Raw genomic sequence first — 19628 nt, 5'->3', positions numbered from 1 at the left:
AGGGGTCTCTGCTTTTTTTTTTTTACAGCCCCCTCAGAGTGAGAGCAACCGCATGCAGGGGCCCCTGAATTATGTTTGTCTGTTCTCAAGACACGTTCATTGTTTTCACATTCTCCGAAAAAGAGGCTTGGGAGGAGTGAAGAGATGAATTACCGTCAGATGAAAAGAATGGCTGTTTTTTCTTTTTATTTATCGCTGTGTTAAGCTTGCTGACTCTTCTCGAATTTTTGAAAAACTGAAAATGGCCAGAGAGACGTGACGCATCCAGATATCTGACAGAGGTGTTTTATTTGGAGATGTATAGCTCAACATTTGGAGCCGTTCTGCCATCTCTTTTTTTTTGTCGGCATTCCACTATCTCTGTTCATTGGGTGGCTCCGGTTGAGGTTCTCTGTTGCGTGGCCAAGCGTCAGGTTTATATCTGCCTATAACACAGACAAAATCACAGACCCGCTCGCACGCACACACACTCCAGAGATAGCAAAGCTGACGTCTTTGCACAAGAGTTTTTCTTTAATGTAATAGCAGTTGTTTGGTAGCAACAGAATAAGATGCATAATTTGTTTTCTACAACTTACTCCCTGATGGATAAAATAATACTCTGCAGGGTAGAATCTGTACGTATTTTGGTTATAAATTTAGCCAAATGTGTTAAATGGAACTTGAAGTACTCTACTTTTTGTTGTCGTTAATCATGTAAGATGTCTGCGGAATCTTTTATAATTTTTTATTATCATGATTAAAACCTGTAACTATACAAATGAAAGCTAATTTCGCTTTTTACTGGTGTAAAGCTGTCAATTAGGAATATGTATTGGTGGCTATATTAAAATGACATACCTTCTATTTTACAAAGTTAAGATAGCTTCCTAAAGACTTAAAAGCTGCCATAACGTTAAAGAACTAGCCAAATTAGCAATATTTTTCAAACTTTACATTCAAACTAAGCAACTTTCTGTTGAATAGTGCAACAAAATTGAGTTTGTGTCCACTGATCTCTCACTTGAGTCTCTGTTTAATGTGAAGTTGATTTATTTTTTTTATTGTCTGTGGAGTAAAACATGTAGTACTTTGTATTAGAGCTGCACAATTAATCGTTAAAAGATCGCGATCTCGATTTGATCCCCTAGACGATCTTAATCCAACATTTCTACGATTCTGTCAATCATATTTTCAAGTTCAGGAGAGAAGAAAAGGCGGCTGCACGAGTCTTTTCATTGTTTCACACACGTTGCTCAGTGACATTGACACCTCCAAATGATGTTGAATGAGTCACATACTGTATTTATAAGGTATAATTCACCTAAAAATGTCATTTTTGTCTTAACATAATAATGTTTTCGCGATCGGGAAATCACCAGTCACGTGAGCTGCTAACCATGAGCTGTTATCTCAGAGAGGGCGGGCACGCACTCTACTTAATGATAGATGTGCGCACGTCTACTTTAGCGAACAGAACCTGCATATGTTGCGAGTAACAGGTAATACAGTTGTAAATAATATTCAGTTTGTGGCATAGAGTGATTGTTTGGGAGCCGCGTGCGAAGTAGGAACAAGCACTTCAAAATGAAGTCAAAATGAAACCGAAAGTGTGCACTTTATTTAAATGATCATATCGCATTTTAGAGCTATGATTATAAGTGTTATTGCAGAGCAACAAAAACAGCACACAGAATTATAAATTCACGATTACGTGCAAGGTATGCGATGTGGATCACATATAAAGAATGAACATATATGAAGTATAAATCAGCCTTAAATGAGAGGTCACGTATCGAAATAATACAAATTTGTAACAAGAACTAATCCAAGCAACTTGTCTTGTTCAGTGAGCTAGTTGACGTGACCAACTTAATCCGCCTTTACACAATATTCTTTTATTGCTTGCATCCTTATTGAATTTAATGAATTTCAAACAAATAGACTCACTTTTTGTCACTTATTTGACAGCTTTAACTGTGGTTTTTAACTTCTCAACAGCGGTTTTCTTAAGCGGCTAGCCAATTAGCCAGCCATTCTGACTTATCCCCGGCTAATAAGTTGCTAAATTTGAAGCCGAAGTCTCAGTTATGAGCCTCAATTACAGAGTGACATTGGAAGAGTTATTGTCCTTGTTATTTGCTTTTCTTCTCAAACCACTGTTCAGCCGTCTCTTTGTTCTGTCAGCTGTCAGATTTCGTGCAGCGCTGTAATGCTTAAGTTCCTAATTGAGAAAAATCCTGCACAAACGTTGGAGCCACAAGCAGGCTAATAGGATGCATCTCACGGGAGGAAGGGCTGGTTGCGTTTTCATGCTTGGTCTCCCTGCTGGCATGAGGCTTGATAAGTGTTTCCTTTGGCGACACGCTTGGTGTCGTAGCCTGTACGCCACGAAGTTATCGCAGCTTCCTTGGGCGAATGCTTCTCTTTATGCATTTTTGCTGCTTGACTGTTGTTTGTTTTTGTCCTCTTTTCTCTCTATTTCTCTTTTCTTTTTGGCAGTTTGTGCGTTTTTTTGACACATGGATGTCATTTTGACACAATTGGATGTAGTCTAGTCACACAACTGTAACAGTTTTGGGTGTAATCTTTTGAATCAGTTTGACAAACAATTATTTTTGTTCATATTTCAAATTCATTTAAACAGTTACCATCATTTAAATAACATTTCTGGATGCTCTTGCACAATAAACTGAAAAACTTAAAAAAAAAAAAAATCAATCAATAAATAGTTTTTCTCCATTCTTTATACTTTAATTTTGGATTCTCGCCAAAGTCACCCCTGTAATAATAACTTTTAAAAAGTCCTACGATAAGCGGAGCAAACCATTACAAACAAACTGGGGGAAACATCAAAAAATGTGCACATAATCTAAACACATAGATATATACACTAGATATCGCATAGGGACCCTCAGCATGCGTCAATAGCGCCGCCACATTGGTACAGTGCTCCCAGGACAAATGTCATTCAACCGCACTAGTCAAGACAGTGTTATTACGTGAAGATGCGGGACTTCAGCGCTGTCTACGGGTGTAGTAACGAGCAAACAAAGAAAACAAAGCACAAAGGCAGAACATTTCATAGTTAATATTAAGTTTTTTTCTGTTTTTGAATGTTCTGAACTTTTGTGCTAATCAGGTAACGCTATTGATGATAACAGTCACTTACTGAATTCAGCATACGGCAAAGCAGCTCCTACTCGCACTAAACACTCGGCTTATGCTAGTTTTGTTGAATAAAATCAGCATACAATGCAAAATAAATATGACAACGAGATGCTGCAGTGCCAGAAACTTATATTATTGTCGGCTAACATTAGTGAAAATAGGAGTTTAGTCACGTAAAATCTTTAGGATTAAAAAGAGAATACATTTAAATAAAAAAAAACTTGTATAAAAAATTACTAAGTACACAATTTCAACAAAATTTATTTTTTTATGGTTCTCTGTATCCAACCCCTACCCCCCCCCCCCCCTTTATGATTTTTTTTTCATGATTTATATTATTATTTATTTCTTTTTGTTAGATTAGTTCCATTTTTGGCTTTGGTACTGACTAATCTAATGAATACGCACAAATATATTATTTTAAAGCATCTTGTAGAAAATATTAATTGAAAAAGAGCTCTGTGAGGGGTGTGCTCATTCATGCTGAGCACTATTGAACATATTTAAGCACTCGGGGACAAATTATAATCTTTCTTGTTTTTATGTTATCATTTTTACTCAGATGTTTTTTTTTAATGGGCTAGACTTACACACATAATCCATTACAGCATGAACAGGGCATTGTTCTAGTTAAGGAAGGCATAAAACAACTTTACTGCTTCTGATAAAGCCAGTTAGCGTTTCACTGATACGCCGTCAAGACAAATACAGCTTCATGTACAGTGAAAGGTTTTAAATATGTTGAGCTATCTGTAATAGTCATCTATAATTTAACTTAACATAAGGTATAGGAAGACATTATTTCACCATCTTTTTTTTTAGTAAGCTTGAAAGTAGATTTTGAAAAGTAGTGGTAATGTTGAAAAGTAGTTGATGCTATGTTGTTACTGCTATTATTATTATTATTATTTTTATTATTATTGTTATTATTATTTTAGCTGCAACAATTGGTTGGTTAACAAGATTTGCACTCTATTTTTATATAATAATAACAACCATAAGTGTTCTGAAGTAGCTTTGTATGAGGGAAATGATCAAATTAAATTCGCTATGGGTTGAAAATCTTCCTAATACATGGTTTTTGATTCATTGCACCATATCAGTGACACCAACCTAACTGGTTTTCGCATTTTAACAGATAATAACTCAGACTTTATGCACCGGTATCACAAATAACAAGGCTTTCTAAATTCTACCCACAAGCCCTTAAAATATTTGACATTTGTCAGGCTACTCTGGCGGGTTTATGACCTGTTACTCTCAATGCAAATTTGAACTGACTGCTAGTATTTCCTGAAGGCACAAAAAGGCTTTTTGCCAATAAAGAAGATTAGGGTTGTTGAGCATGTGCTTGGGTTTGGTTGCTGTGTTTTGTATCTCTTGTATAAAGTGTTTCATGTGAGACAGGCTCTGGCAAATATAACGCTGATAGGGTTTGCTTTTGAAAACAGCCTGCTCTTGAAACATTTGTTTAGTCTAACTCCAAATCCTTGCTGAATAACCTTGAGCAACTTCCAGTCGATATGCAAACCACTGCAAACTCTGCTGTTCTTAAGTGAGTGTTTACTGATTGCATGGTTTATAGATATTGCAAAATGCAGAATACAGGTCAAAAGTTTGGGATTAATAATACATATTTAAAGTCTTTAGGCTGTATTTATTTGATCGAAAATGCAGTCAAAATTGTGAAATGTTATAACTATTTAAGTAGTCCTTTAAAACTTGATTAATTGCTGTGATTCAAAGCTGAATTTCAAGCGCCAATACTCTAGTCTCCACTTCAGAAATTATTTTCATCGTGCTGATTTGCTGTTCTGTTGATCAATTGTTATTGGTACTCAATCATTAATAATGGTTCTTAGGATTATCAATATTGACCGAGAGACTGTTTGGACTCCATGTTAGAGGTCTTCATTCCTGCGGCTTTACTGTGGGACCTGACAAGATTTCTGGCGGCGTGGGAATAAGTTTCCGAATAAAACGCGGTAGCGGTCAGTAACTGTGGTGTAATTTAAATGGGAGCGGGCAGTCTAACCATACAGCGTTCCTGAGTCTCGACGATTTTTCGGAGCAGCATATGTGCGTTTTCCTCATTCTTATTGAGCACCAGTACAGCCAGTGCTTGCGACTGTTACACATATTTTAATCTGTGCATGCATTATCTGCTTAACGGTCCTCAGAGTTGGCTTTACCAACATGGGAGGGCAAAGTAAAGATGCTCTGTCTTTGAAGGACGTTCAGTTCGCATTAGAAACCGGTCAGTTTACTGTAAGGAAATCCACATCAGGCAAGTGATGAATAGGAGTCTTTTCCATCTGTTAAAAATGTACCCTTTGCGCAAAGTGATAATACCTCAAAGTTTTACCCTTTAGCAGTCATAGGGCTGGAACCTCAGGTCTAAGGCGGCACTCATGTCTCATTGCAAAGGGCAAAACAAAACTAACATTTAGCTTAAAATCCTTGCACAACCTACAGTTTTATCTGTTATCTCTCTCTTTTGGTAGTACCCAATTTAAACGTGAGATTTTGGAAACCAGATCTAAATTTAGCGGGAACAGTCAGGTCGGGTCGAAAATTATTCTAAGTGGGCAGCGGATGAACAAAGGGTGAATATACAGCTGGAGCGCTCTGGTGCGGAAAAAATCCAGGCAGGTGCGGGACTAAAAAAAATCGCCCCTTGCAGACCTCTACTCCATGTCACTAATGAAAAGATGATAGATGTTTACTGTATGAGACCTTAAACGATGTCTAAATTCACTACAGAATGTTACATTTTCACACACACACACACACACACACACACACACACACACACACACACATGTTTGTTTTCGTGAAAGGTGGCGACATTACATAGGTTTCCATTCATCTTATACTGTCCAAACCGTATATTGTATTGCCCTCACCCCACCCCACCCCTAAACCCAACCATCACAGGAGACTGTGTGCAGCTTTACCCTCTGATTAAACTCATTCTGTAGGATTTATAAGCATTTTAAGAAATGAGGACGTCACCATTGTCCTCATATTTCACCTCCTTTTTGTAATACCTGTGTCATACCCATGTCATTATACAGATTTGTGTCCTGATATGTCACAAAAACACGTACACACACACACACACACACACACACACAAGCACACACACACACACACACACACACACACACGGCTTGTAAACGCATCAACCTTTCATAGTGTAATACTGGCCTACTATAAAGGCCTACTTTTTATTCATACTTTGAGTAATATTTAAAACAGATACTTTTACTCTACTTGCACTACATTTTGGGAAGTGGTACTTTTTCTTGAGTATGATTTTTCAGTACTCTTCCCACTGGTGAAAAGCCCAGTTATTGATGCCTTGTTTTCCTTCTTCACAGGTATATGTATTGGACCGACTGGGGGGAGGAGCCAAGAATAGAGAGGGCCGGAATGGATGGCAGCAATCGCCAAATCATTGTCCAGAAGCAGATCTACTGGCCCAACGGACTCACCATTGACCTGGACGAGCAGAAACTCTACTGGGCCGATGCCAAACTCAGCTTCATCCACAGAGCCAACTTAGACGGAACTTCTCGGTCAGTTTCCTCAACTCTTTTTCTCTCATCCTCAATTTAACTCCTTGTATTTCTTCACCTTTAAAAATTGAGCGGTGTGTGGGGTCTGTGGCCCAATCTAAACACTTAGCCTGCACATAGACCCGACTTGGAACCCCCCTCCCTACTTCCGCCCACTATTAACTTGAGATGACCTCCCTGCCATATACCACTGTAACCCGATTCCGCCTGGCATTATGGGAATGAAATAAAGAAAGGTATGTCGGGCCTTCTGCTGTGTTGTGATTTTTGCATTGCTAGTCGATCTGCAGGAGTCGTGCGGTCTGACCAGGCCAGCAAACGCCAGTGAAAGAGAAGCCTGACTTGTATCTAGAGATGCGACTCAATAATATTATTCTCTAAATTGATTTTAAAATAACAAAATTAGTTTTTAATTTAAACTACTTAAAGTGGAAGTTCTAGTCTGTATTATCAAATGTATAAGTGTGTGTATGTAGTATGGTTGAAAATTACATTGCGGTTTAGTGTCAAAGATAAGTCAGCTTGAAGTGGCCTTAGTTTCTAATGTTGTTTGTAAAATAACCTTTATTAAATTTGATTATTATTGATTAAATCAATTAAAAATCAGTTAAAAAGTTGTTTATTTTTAATGTATTAAATCAGCGATTCTTAGACTATTAAAGTTCTTCGACTGCCAAAGCAAGTCAAATAAATATAAAAATTTATATTAAGTAATAATTAATCCTCTTTTTTTTATGAAGTATTTATTTTAAATATGTTTTTAATCTAAAATTCATAATTGTGTTCCTTATTTTTTTTAAAGTAGTATTCCCGATCCTTTGTTTATTGAGAGTTCTAATGTAATATAGTTTAAACTATAAATATATAAATAGTATAAATCAGAAACGTTTTTCAAAATATGGAATCGCTTTGTAGGATTTCTGAAGGATTCCGATACGAATCTTCTGTCTATATAATTTCTATCTTGTATCATCTGCTATTAATCTATCATTGTTTTGATACCTTTGAATTGTATGTGTTCATCCATTTGTTTATTTATATACTTGTAATTGTAATTTTTATTGTTGTTTCTTTTATTTATTATTTCATAATTTTGTATGTTTTGTTTACTTTAGTACATTTTCAAAAAAATCTATAAAGACAGTGTTGAAAAACTCACTAACCACTTTATTACGACACCTTACTAGTACTGGGTTGGACCCACTTTTGCCTTCAGAACTGCCTTGATCTTTTATGGCATAGATTCAAAAAGGTGCTGGAAATATTCATTAGATATTTGTAACACACTGGTCATAAAAGTATGGACAAGGTCAGCAACAATACTCAGGTAGGCTGCGGCGTTGACAAGATGCCCAATTGGTACTAATGGGCCCAAAGTTAGCCAAGAAATTATCCCCCACACCATTACACCACCACCAGCAGCAGCGTGAACTGTTGATACAAGGCAGGATAGATCCTTGCTTTCATGTTGTTAACGCCAAATTCTGACCCTCCCATCCAAACCGAGACTCAGCAGACCAGGCAACATTTTTCGAATCATCTATTGTTCAATTTTATTTGTCATTTGAGTTACTGTTGCCTTTCTCTCCACTTAAACCAGTCTGGCCATTCTCCTCTGACCTTTGGCATCAACAAGGTATTAGCAAAACTGCCGCTCACTGGATATTTTCTCTTTTTCGGACAATTCTCTGCAAACCCTAGAGATTTTGTGTATGAAAATCCCAGTAGGTCAGCAGTTTCTGAGACACTTAGACCAGTCCCTCTGGCACTAATGCCCATGCAATGTTCAAAGTCACTTAAATCACCTTTCTTCCCCATTCTGATGCTCAGTTTAAACTGCAGCAGATCGTCTTGACCATGTCTACATGCCTAAATCCATTAAGTTGCTACCATGTGATCGGCTGATTAGAAACTTGCGTTAACAAGCAGTTGGAATTTACAATTAAAATTTTGATTCTGTTTCTCTATTCCCAAATTCCATTTATTTAGATTATTAATTGCATGTTGTTCTGTTTCAATATTTTCTTCAAAGTAATAATTTACTATAGCTTAGCTATTGTTTGCCTACATTTGCTCTATATCCTAAAAAAAACAATGAAGGGATGTCCAGAGTAATTCTCCCTGTTGTCATCTGGAGAGAATCTGAGTTGAGTAATTGCAGTCGTCGTACATCTGTTGATCAGTGGCGCATACTTCAACCTGACCTCTTAATGACATTTGCGGCATTAAGCACTACATTTAAGGAGCTTCGCACAGAATTGGCTGAAGAACACAGGCGAATCTGCTCACTGTCAGATCTTAATGTAAATTTGTTAGCGCTCCTCTTTTAAACACTCGCCGACAGTTGTTTCTAAAACAAAAAAGCCCTTCAGACACCTTTAATAGCCGTTTCAATTTGCTGCTACAAAAGTGCGTGTAAAAGAAATCTGGTTGTAATTACAATTCAAGTCTTGACACCCCCCCCCCCCATTTCTATTCCACTGTTCGTCACACGCTATTAAAAATGGGGAGGGTGAACAACATGTCAAGTCTAACTCTTCCATGCAAACTCACGCACACGACTCTCCCCTCGTCTTAACCAGGAAAATGTATCCCCTCTGCAGCTCGGTGATTGATGAGCGGCGCTTCTCTGGCATTGCGCTTCTGAACACTTGTTGCTTTGATCTGTTCAGAAAGCCGCCATTCGGGCCGGACAGACGCAGCTATAACGTGCTCCGATGTACTCTGAGGGAACTTGACTTCATAAGGGCAGCTGTACTGTTAGCGCTCGCCGATGACTTCTTACTAACGACCGAAACAGATGCGGCCTTACAGGTCGATGACAGCCTGATTTGTTTAATTCCCCCCTTCTTCTTGGAAAAGAGCCCCCTCCTGAAGGGATGAAGGTGGGGGGAGGTTGAGTTTCGCATGAGCTCCAGATTTCCTGAAGGGTCTAAAAAAGACCTCAGTCCTCGCTTGATGTTGTTGGCTTGTTGTTGTGGTCTTAAATTCACATTCTATATGCCTTTTGGAAAGGGTAATACCTGTAGGCCTCTTCAGTCTTTGAAATGAAGACATGTTGGAGGACCAGAGTCCCTCACTGAAGCCGAGTAGAATTACTTCCCATATAAAGAATCCCGACTGGAACCATAAAGCATTCTGCTTTGGAATGCACAGTCCCTGCTGAAAAGACCAGCTCGAGAAGCTGGTTCAGACTAGCTTGTACTTATTATTGGTGGTCTAATTGGACTTTTTATGACTGAGGAAATTTTGCTGGTTAAGGAGTTAAAGTTTTTTCAATTATGGGCAGTTTCCACTGAATGGTACGGTTTGGTACGCTTCTATGGGCGTTTCCACTATCAAATGGTACCAAAAAGCTAACCATACTGTACAACAAAAGGTTACCAAAAGGCTGAGCAACACATGCAGCTGAGCGCTATTGGTTTACAGAGAAGCGTCTCTAGCTCATGCACAAGCCACGAGAATGAAAACAAAGGAAGCTCCATTTTTAAATACACAGCAGAGACATTACACCGTAATAATATATACATATAATAATGAGCCATGGTTGACCCGAGCTTAAATAAATCTTGTCATCTTGATGAACAGCCACAAAGTCAAGAAAAATAGAGCAGAATCCACCCTGTGCCTTGTCATTGCTTACAAGGGTGTCTAAAGAGCGAGTGGTTTCACTTTCTTGAGAGAGCTCGCATGCGGTCGATGTGCGTCTATATTTGAAATAATGAACTTCTTGAGCTGCTTATAATACCGTGCGTGTGATTATTGAAGTGCTTCTGACATCCTTTCTGAAATGGACAAACGCGAGACTGACATGCGAAAAAACAAAGAGAGAAGTTTAAAAAAGCAAAGGAGAAGCTCTGGAAAACAAAGGAGCAAATGATTCTTTCAGCAACCTAAAACATGAACAAATTTCCATGATTAACTATTATCATTGCCTTGTGGACTATTCTATGAGAAGTGCTTCTCATATGGTATGTAAACAACCTTTTCAGCTTTACTGTGACTTTCCTTGAGCAACAATGAAGTTGACTGAAACTTAATGTTATACCCACCACATCCACCATTGGTACCCTTTTGGCAGTGGAAACGCAAGCCTGATAAAGGTGACTCGTACCAGACTGTACCACTCAGTGGAAACGGGCCATTACTCATTGTCATGTTGGCCTAAGGTTTTTTTCTGAAATAAAAACAATGGGCTCCAAATTTGGTGAACATTTGGTTTTCAAACATTTTTTTTTAATTTATTTAAGATTTCCAAAACCAAAATTATTTTATCAAAATACATTTTAATTTTGAAAAGTGTGCATACTATTATCAAAATGAGACTTTTGACTATAAAATTGACTAAAAACGCTGTTTTATGCATGGCAGATCAGTAGATTGCCATTTTAGCAAATAATCTACAATAACAAAGATGTTTGGTTGCCAATTTCTCGTGCGTACTTGTGTACTAAAGATTGAACACATTGTATGTGTGCAAGATGTCACTCTTTTCACAAACTGAGACTGAAATGATAATGCTCTCATTTTTAAAAACATGCACTTTGAAACTCAATTTCAGGAGCAATTTGGCCTAAAATCAGAATCTCGATTAATTGAACATTTTAGTTCTATTATGATTAAAGAACGAATATTCATTTATTTTATGTTTTTTCCCCTCATAGTTCACTGACAAAATATATATTGTAAATAAGCTCACATAATACAAGTGAGAGATTTTTCAATGTATTACTTGATTTTAAAATTGAAGTAAACACAAACTATCTACTAACTATAATATTTTATTGAACATCAACGCTGAATAATTGAAATTGAAACACAGCCTTAAACACCGCCCACCGTCGTCACAGATACTAAACTGTCCAATCACAAAGCTTGAGCTACACGTCATTGTGACGAGTAAGTACATATTAGAGGTGCGCGGGTATGCAAAGGCAGCGCCAGACTGTACTCGTGCCCTTGGCAGACGTATATCATAATAATATAATAAGTATAAATCAAAATAAAATAAGTATAATTCAGCCTTAACAGAAAGGGGTCACGTGACTCCACGCTTGGTAGGGAAAGTAGTTGAAAAAGTTTACTTGAAAAAATTCAATCATTATAGGTTTTAAATGTCAATTTCGATAACTTTTCGATTTATCGCCCAGCCTTAACATATACATTTTCTGTTGTTGTTTTTTAAATGGTTTAGTGTTAACACTTCAAAAAAATTATATATTAAAAGATGTATTAGAAATAAACAAAAAATTATAATAATAATGAATTCATTTTGATATAATTCGTGTATATATATTTATAATTTCATTCAAGTATTTAAATGTACTGATTTCATTTTTGTTGTCGTTTTTGTTCGCCATTACTTCTGTTTTGAATAATTCTTCAGAAATCTGTATAGCATGCTAATTTAGTACTTGTATTTTTAGTACATTGTGCTACATTTTTTGAAATGGACATTCTTTATGGACATGGACATATCTTTTGGAATATTATTAACATTTGCTGTCACTTTTAAATGCTCATTTATCATTTTAGGATCCACAAATGCTACAGATGTTGTTTTATTTGAGGGGTGTTTGTTTTTACATCTATGTGTTGACGTTTACAGGGAGGCTGTGGTGGAGGGTTCCCTCACCCACCCGTTCGCCCTCACCCTTTACGACGAAACGCTCTACTGGACCGACTGGCAGACCCGATCCATCCACGCCTGCAACAAACACAGCGGAGAGAAGCACAGGGAAATTCTCAACGGCATTTACTCGCCGATGGACATCCAGGTGCTTGGCCAAGAGCGCCAGCCCAACAGTGAGTCTATACATCTCAAGAATTCCCAGACCTTTTTTTTCTTGCATATTTTTATCAAACGATTCAAAGGTTTAGGTGTTGGCTTACATCTAAATTTGTGAACGCAGAGAAATGATCTGTTTTGCACTCAGGTCAGGTTTTCTTATGAGACCCCTCAACTTCTGTCAACACATATATTTAATTTTTTACTCAATCTTGTTCTTTCACCACTTTCTCTACTGCATCTTTGTAAAAGTGTCAGCCTTTTGGCCTGTGAGGCAATCTGAATAGTTCTCAGGGAATGAGATTTTTCAAGTGTCCTGCATTCCACTCTGAACAAATAAACACAGCTCCTCAGTGGAGATGGGGAACAGTCCCAGCACGATCCCACCCCCACCTTGGTCTCTGTGTGTGTGTGTGTGTGTGTGTGTGTGTGTGTGTGTGTGTGTGTGTGTGTGTGTGTGTGTGAGAGGATGTGGGTGTGGATTGTGCTGAAACATTTTACAGCTCGCAAAAGACCCCACTAGGTAAATGCTTGTTGTGTTGGAGGTAAAATAATAAAGAAAGGATGAGACAACCATCATGCAAACAAATATTGAAGATCTAAACCAGTGATTCTCAAAAACCTGGGTGGCTAAAGTTGGTTTTGTTTTGTTAAACTTAATCATAGCTTTTAGATATTATTATTATTAGTATTTAATGTAATGGATAAATCTGCTGATAGACAGTGAAGTCACTTTTTCTAATTCAACTTTTGACTAATTTAATGCACTTTCAATAATAAATACAACTTTTTAAAATGATAGTGTATATTTTAATAAATTTAAATGTAATTTTTTGTGTTGATAATGTCATTTTGTGTAGTTGATTTGGATCTGTAGCATTATTTATTTGAAAATCATACAAGTATATGATAGAGCAGGGCTGTTCAATTGGAACCCGGCGCCCGAGGCAATTTGTTTCGGCCCTCAAAATAGTGACCAAGACATCAAAAATGAATTTAATTCAGTCGAAAAATGGCCGCTATAGTTATGAAGTGACGTGTGTCTGTTCAATACAGCACGGGCTGTGCAGAGAGTGAGTCACCTGACATAAAGCGAGTGGCGCAAGCAGCCGAAAACATTTGGATATGTTTGTAGAAAAGGTGTTTTATACAATGCACTGATATCGTTAATAAGGATGCAATGATTAGCCGATTTCACTATTAACCGCACTTTAAGTCATTACGGATAATTAATCATAAAGGCTTCTCAATGCGTTTCTGTTGCATGGAACAAAACTGCTGCACCTAAACAAAGTTATGCCAATACGCACGCACACTGGATTAACAACAGCAGCAGGTTGTTCACATATTGTTTCTTTTCCGCACACAAGTTCATTATTTGAGACTGCAGCTCTGCTCAAGACATTTGGCCAGCAGAGAAATTAAAATGGTCGTGCCCAACATAGTCTGGTTTCTCTCAAGGTTTTTTTTTCTTTATTCGCCAATCTGTGAAGTTTTTTTTTTCCCTCCTCGCTGATGCCTCTAGCTTGCATGGTTTGGGATTGGTCGAGCTACCCATCGATGAATTTGCTCTTCAGTGTTTGGACTCTCAGTAATGATTTTAAACCACACTGAACGTAGCTAAACTGAACTTAAACACTAAAAACTGAATTACCATGTTCTAATTTACTATGACCATTTATGTGAAGCTGCTTTGACACAATCGACATTTTAAAAGCGCTATACAAATAAAGCTGAATTGAATTGAATTATTTCCAATGGAGATGTGCGCATATTGTGCCCATACTGCTCGCAACGGACCGACGCACTCACGTCCTCTAGACGCACACAGTAGAAATGATCTCATGCTGTGGTGGTGGGAGTTGTGTGTGGCTTTCAGTGCAATGTCAACAAAAGATACGTTAGACGAGTTATTACAAATTATAAAATGATTATGTATGAACGCAGAATTCATTTAAATTCTTCGCTAATATATAGCTAAAATTAACATTAGACAAATACCATTTTTTATTTATTCTTATTTTATTTATTTAATCATTGTCATTTATTTTCATTGTAAAATTATCACTCATGTTTAAATCAAAAACCATTTCATTTATTTTAAGTCTAAAGAGAGAAATAGACTGAGGTGTTTTGTGAGGTGACTGTTCTTTTTATTAATATTTTGTGCTGTATTTGGTTACTGAGCAGCAATACGCAAGACAGATATAAGCAGTTTTCTTGTAATTTTTTAAACTAAGTGTTTTGAATTCAATAAATGCATAATATTCAGGATAACCGTGAAACTATGATTATTCTTCAGACTATAATCGTAGTACCGAAATATATAATTGTTGCATCCCTAATTGTTATGCAGTTCAAAACATAACATATGAATGTGTCTGAATGTTGATGAAGCCTACTTGAGCAATACACTGATTTTGTTGTGCTTCGAAACACAACATTTGAATATGTTTTCAAAAAAGCCACATTGTACAATGCCTTGATGTAGCGTAGTTTCAAAATACAATATATTAACGTTTTAATGTAGAAAAAGCCAACGTGGGTGTCTTAAGGAGCGAAAATACAGCAGATGGGCTCTTATATTACTGTTGTGTTATCACTCATATTGCAAGTCAAATCTTTTCTGCCCCTCATTTGTGATGCTTTTCATAAACTGGCCCCTATGACAAACTAATTCAATAGCCCTGTGCTAGTGGTTGCATCGACTAGGCAACTTTAATAGTCTGCTGTAAAATATCTGTTCTTACTACATTCTTACTAGAACCTGCAGTGATCAATGTGTTGGCTGCATTTATTTAGAAAAAATAGTATTCAGTAAAAATAGCCAGGGTGCTAATGTGGCATTATTAACGAAATAAAACTGTTGACAGTGCATTTGTTTTTCACTAAAATCAGTCATCGATAACGTTGCATTGTTTTTGCTGGATTTTAACACTGTTAAACAACATGCAAATATTTTTTCCTGCAAGTAAATCGCAAATTGTGGAGTGTTGCCAAACATTTGCATCTTGTGTTTTATGGATAATGTCACCTGCGACTATTCAATGTTGACTCGACTTTAATTACATAAAAGTCGACTTCCAAAAAAAAAAGTCTTTTAACCCCTAGTATTCACAGCTCCTTATGACACTGCAAGAAAGGTTAAAAAAATTGAATTGATAATAATTGTTTTTTTAACAAATAAACAAACAAACAAGCTCGTATTATTGTTGAATACCGCTTAAATGTGTACAATAAGTTTTATGAAAATTTGTGCCAAATTACAGGTGAATTAAAATGCCAAAAATGATTATCAACCAGAAAATACCAATTAGCTTTTTTTATACAACTTTCAGTTGAAGTCAGAATTATTCGCCCCCCTTTTTATTTTATGTTTATATTTTCTCCCCAATTTCTGTTTAACGGAGAAAAGATTTTTTTCAACACATTTCTAAACATTATAGTTTTAATAACTCATTTCTAATAACTTAATTATTTTTATCTTTGCCATGATGACAGTAAATATTTGACAAGATATTTTTCAAGACATTTCTATACAGCTTAAAGTGACATTTAAAGGCTTAGCTGGGTTAATTAGGCAGGTTAGGGTTATTAGGCAAGTTATTGTTTAATGATGGTTTATTCTACATATTTAAAAAATATATAAAGCTTTAACAGGATAGTAATTTTGACCTTAAAATGTTTAAAAAAAAATTAAAAACTGCATTTTTTTCTAGCCGAAATAAAACAAACAAGACTTTCTCCAGAAGAGAAAATATTATCAGAAATACTGTGAAAATTTCCTTGCTCTGTTGAACATCATTTGGGAAATATTTAAAAAAGAAAAATAATTCAAAGGGGGGCTAATAATTCTGACTTCAACTGTATATGAATGGTTTTTAGTATCCTAACAATGTTTACACTATATTAAAAAATATTGTGGGTGTCTTTTGTGAGTCAAGGTAAAAACTATTAGCAAAAACAAAACACATTATGATGTCCCGAAATGAAACAAATTCTAACACTTTTTCCTTTTGTGAGCTTTTGATCATTAATTCGATTTTAATATTGCATTTGTTTCTTACTCATATTGAAAAATACAGCTACCGGTGTTCTATTTTGTCCTCACACATTTGCCTTTATTGATATTTCATGAATTTCCTCACGTGTCCCTGAACTGTGGTCCAGTCATCAGTTAATATGCTGGACAAACACCACATCTGCAAACAGCACGTAGGAAAAGAGGGGATAACAAATGTTGGGTCAGGGCCGTCTGTGTTTTCCTGATGGAGCAGATGTGTATTCTGAGAAGAGCAAAGCGTGACCTGGTGGAAATGGAAAAACCTGTTGCAGGAAATCAAATGTTTTTGCTGCCACCTGCTATTGTCTAAGGGCTGCAGATTTGTTTGGGAACCAATGAGGAACCCTCTTTTTAAATCTGTCATATCACCGGTGAAAAGGAAGTTCATGTCCGAACATAATGCATCATTCATGAGAGAAGTCTCAAAGGGGTTTTATAGAAATAACATTATTGTTCAAACAAGACTTAATGTAGATTAAGCCAGGTATTTATCTTAGTCATAAATGTGATTAAGTAAATGTTGAATTTCGTCTAAGAAGCTTCAGATTGCCGTAAAACTAACTAAATTAGACAAAATACTACTAAAACAGCAGTAAGTAAGGGTTAATTTGTGTTTAATCTGTGGTTATTTACACTACAAAGAACATCAGGAACAATACTATACTCCTAAAACACTACTAAGAGCATCAGTAACATTACTATGAACATCAGTAACATTACTATACTACTAAAACACTACTAAGAGCATCAGTAACATTACTATGAACATCAGTAACATTACTATACTACTAAAACATCAGGAAGCAAGGGTTAATTTCTTCAGTCTGTGGTTATTTACACTACCAAGAGCATCAGTAATACTGCTACACTACTACAACACTCGGAAGCACATCAGTAACATTACTATAAACATCAGTAATACTACTACACTACTAAAATACTACTAAGAATATCCGTAACACTCCATCAGTAACGCTACTAAAACACTACTACGAACAATAGAAACACTTAAACACTACTAAGAGCATTAGTAACACTACTTCGAACATCAGTAACATTTCTAAAACACTACTATGAACATTAGTAACATTACTAAAACACTACTACGAACATTAGTAAGCACGGGTTAATTTCTTCAGTCTGTTGTTATTTACACTACCAAGAACATCAGTAATACTGCTACACTATTAAAACACTAGTTATAGCATCAGTAACACTACTACAAACATCAGTAGTACTCCTAAACTACTAAAACACTACTAAGAACATCAGTAACACTCCTATGAACATCAGTAAACTTAAACACTATTAAGAGCATCAGTAAAACCCCTAAAACACTACTACGAACATCAGTAAAACCAAAACACCACTAAGAGCATCAGTAACTCTTCTACGAACATCAGTAACGCTACTTAAATACTACTACAAACGACTGTAACACTAAACACTACTACGAACATCAGTAACACTACTAAAACTCTACTACGAACATCAGTAAGCAAGGGTTAATCTCTTCAGTTTGTGGTTATTTACTCTACTAATAACATCAGTAACAATACTATTCCACTAAAACATGACTTAGAGCATCAGTAACATTACTAAAAACATCAGTAACGCTACTAAAACATCAGTAAGCAAGGGTTAATTTCTTCAGTCTGTGGTTATTTACACTATCAAGACGGACATCAGTAACACTAAAACACTACTAAGAGCGTCAGTAACACTACTATGAACTTCAGTAACACTACTAAAACACTACTACGACCATAAGTAACACTGAAATACTACTAAGAGCATTAGTAACACTACTATGAACATCAGTAACACTACTAAAACACTACTACGACCATTAGTAACACTAAAATACTACTAAGAGCATTAGTAACACTACTATGAACATCAGTAACTCTACTAAAACACTACTAGAACATCAGTAATACTAAAACACTACTAAAAGCATCAGTAACACTACTACGAACATCAGTAACACTACTAAAAGACTACTACGAACAGCAGTAAACACGGGTTAATTTCTTCGATTTGTGGATATTTACTTTACTAATAACATCAGTAACAATACTATACCACTAAAACACTACCAAGAACATCAGAAATTCTGCACCACTATTAAAACATTAGGAAGCACATCAGTAACATTACTACAAACATCAGGAACACTACTACACTACTAATATACTACTAAAAACAACAGTAACACTAAAACTCTACTAGGAACAGCAGTAAACAAGGGTTAATTTTCTCAGTCTGTGGTTATTTACACTACTAAGAACTTCAGTAACAATACTATACCACTAAATCACTACTAAGAGCATCAGTAACATTACTACGAACATCAGTAACACTTAAACACTACTAAGAACATTAGTAAGGGTTAATTTATTCAGTATGTGGTTATTTACACTACTAAGAGCACCAGTAAAAATACTATTCCACTAAAACACTACTAAGCGCATCAGTAACACTACTACGGACATCAGTAACACTACTAAGCGCATCAGTAACACTACTACGGACATCAGTAACACTACTACAAACAACAGTAAACACGGGTTAATTTCTTCAATTTGTGGTTATTTACTCTACTAATAACATCACTAACAATACTATACCACTAAAACACTACTAAGAGCATCAGTAACATTACTATGAACATCAGTAACACTTAAACACTACTAAGAACATTAGTAAGGGTTAATTTATTCAGTATGTGGTTATTTACACTACTAAGAGCACCAGTAAAAATACTATACCACTAAAACACTACTAAGCGCATCAGTAACATTACTACGAACATCAGTAAGAGTACTACACTACTAAAACACTACACCCCTAAAACATTACTAAGAACATCAGTAAGCACGGGTTAATGTCTTCGGTCTGTGGTTATATATGTAACAGCCCTGTATTTACAATATAATTCACTCCTCTGAAACAATCACCCTATCTGATGAACTTTCTCAAATGAAGGTGAGGATGTGGTGAAACATTCACACACTCCTTGGGTTGCTCTAATTTCTGGTCATTT

At 36.2% G+C, this 19628-nt stretch overlaps 1 protein-coding gene across 2 annotated transcripts in view; it reads left to right on the top strand.

The window, feature by feature from the left end:
• Positions 1-19628, top strand: part of lrp5 (low density lipoprotein receptor-related protein 5) — a 127174-nt gene that overhangs the window by 38614 nt on the left and 68932 nt on the right. For both annotated transcript variants that reach the window (NM_001430956.1, NM_001177458.2), the window contains 2 exon segments: positions 6534-6731; positions 12340-12536. In NM_001430956.1, the coding sequence (NP_001417885.1) occupies positions 6534-6731; positions 12340-12536 (395 nt within the window).

Source organism: Danio rerio, chromosome 25, assembly GCF_049306965.1.
Source record: "Danio rerio strain Tuebingen ecotype United States chromosome 25, GRCz12tu, whole genome shotgun sequence".
Lineage (NCBI taxonomy): Eukaryota > Metazoa > Chordata > Actinopteri > Cypriniformes > Danionidae > Danio > Danio rerio.
Note: the sequence above shows the minus strand (reverse complement) of the source record. Positions and strands in the feature narration are given on the sequence as shown.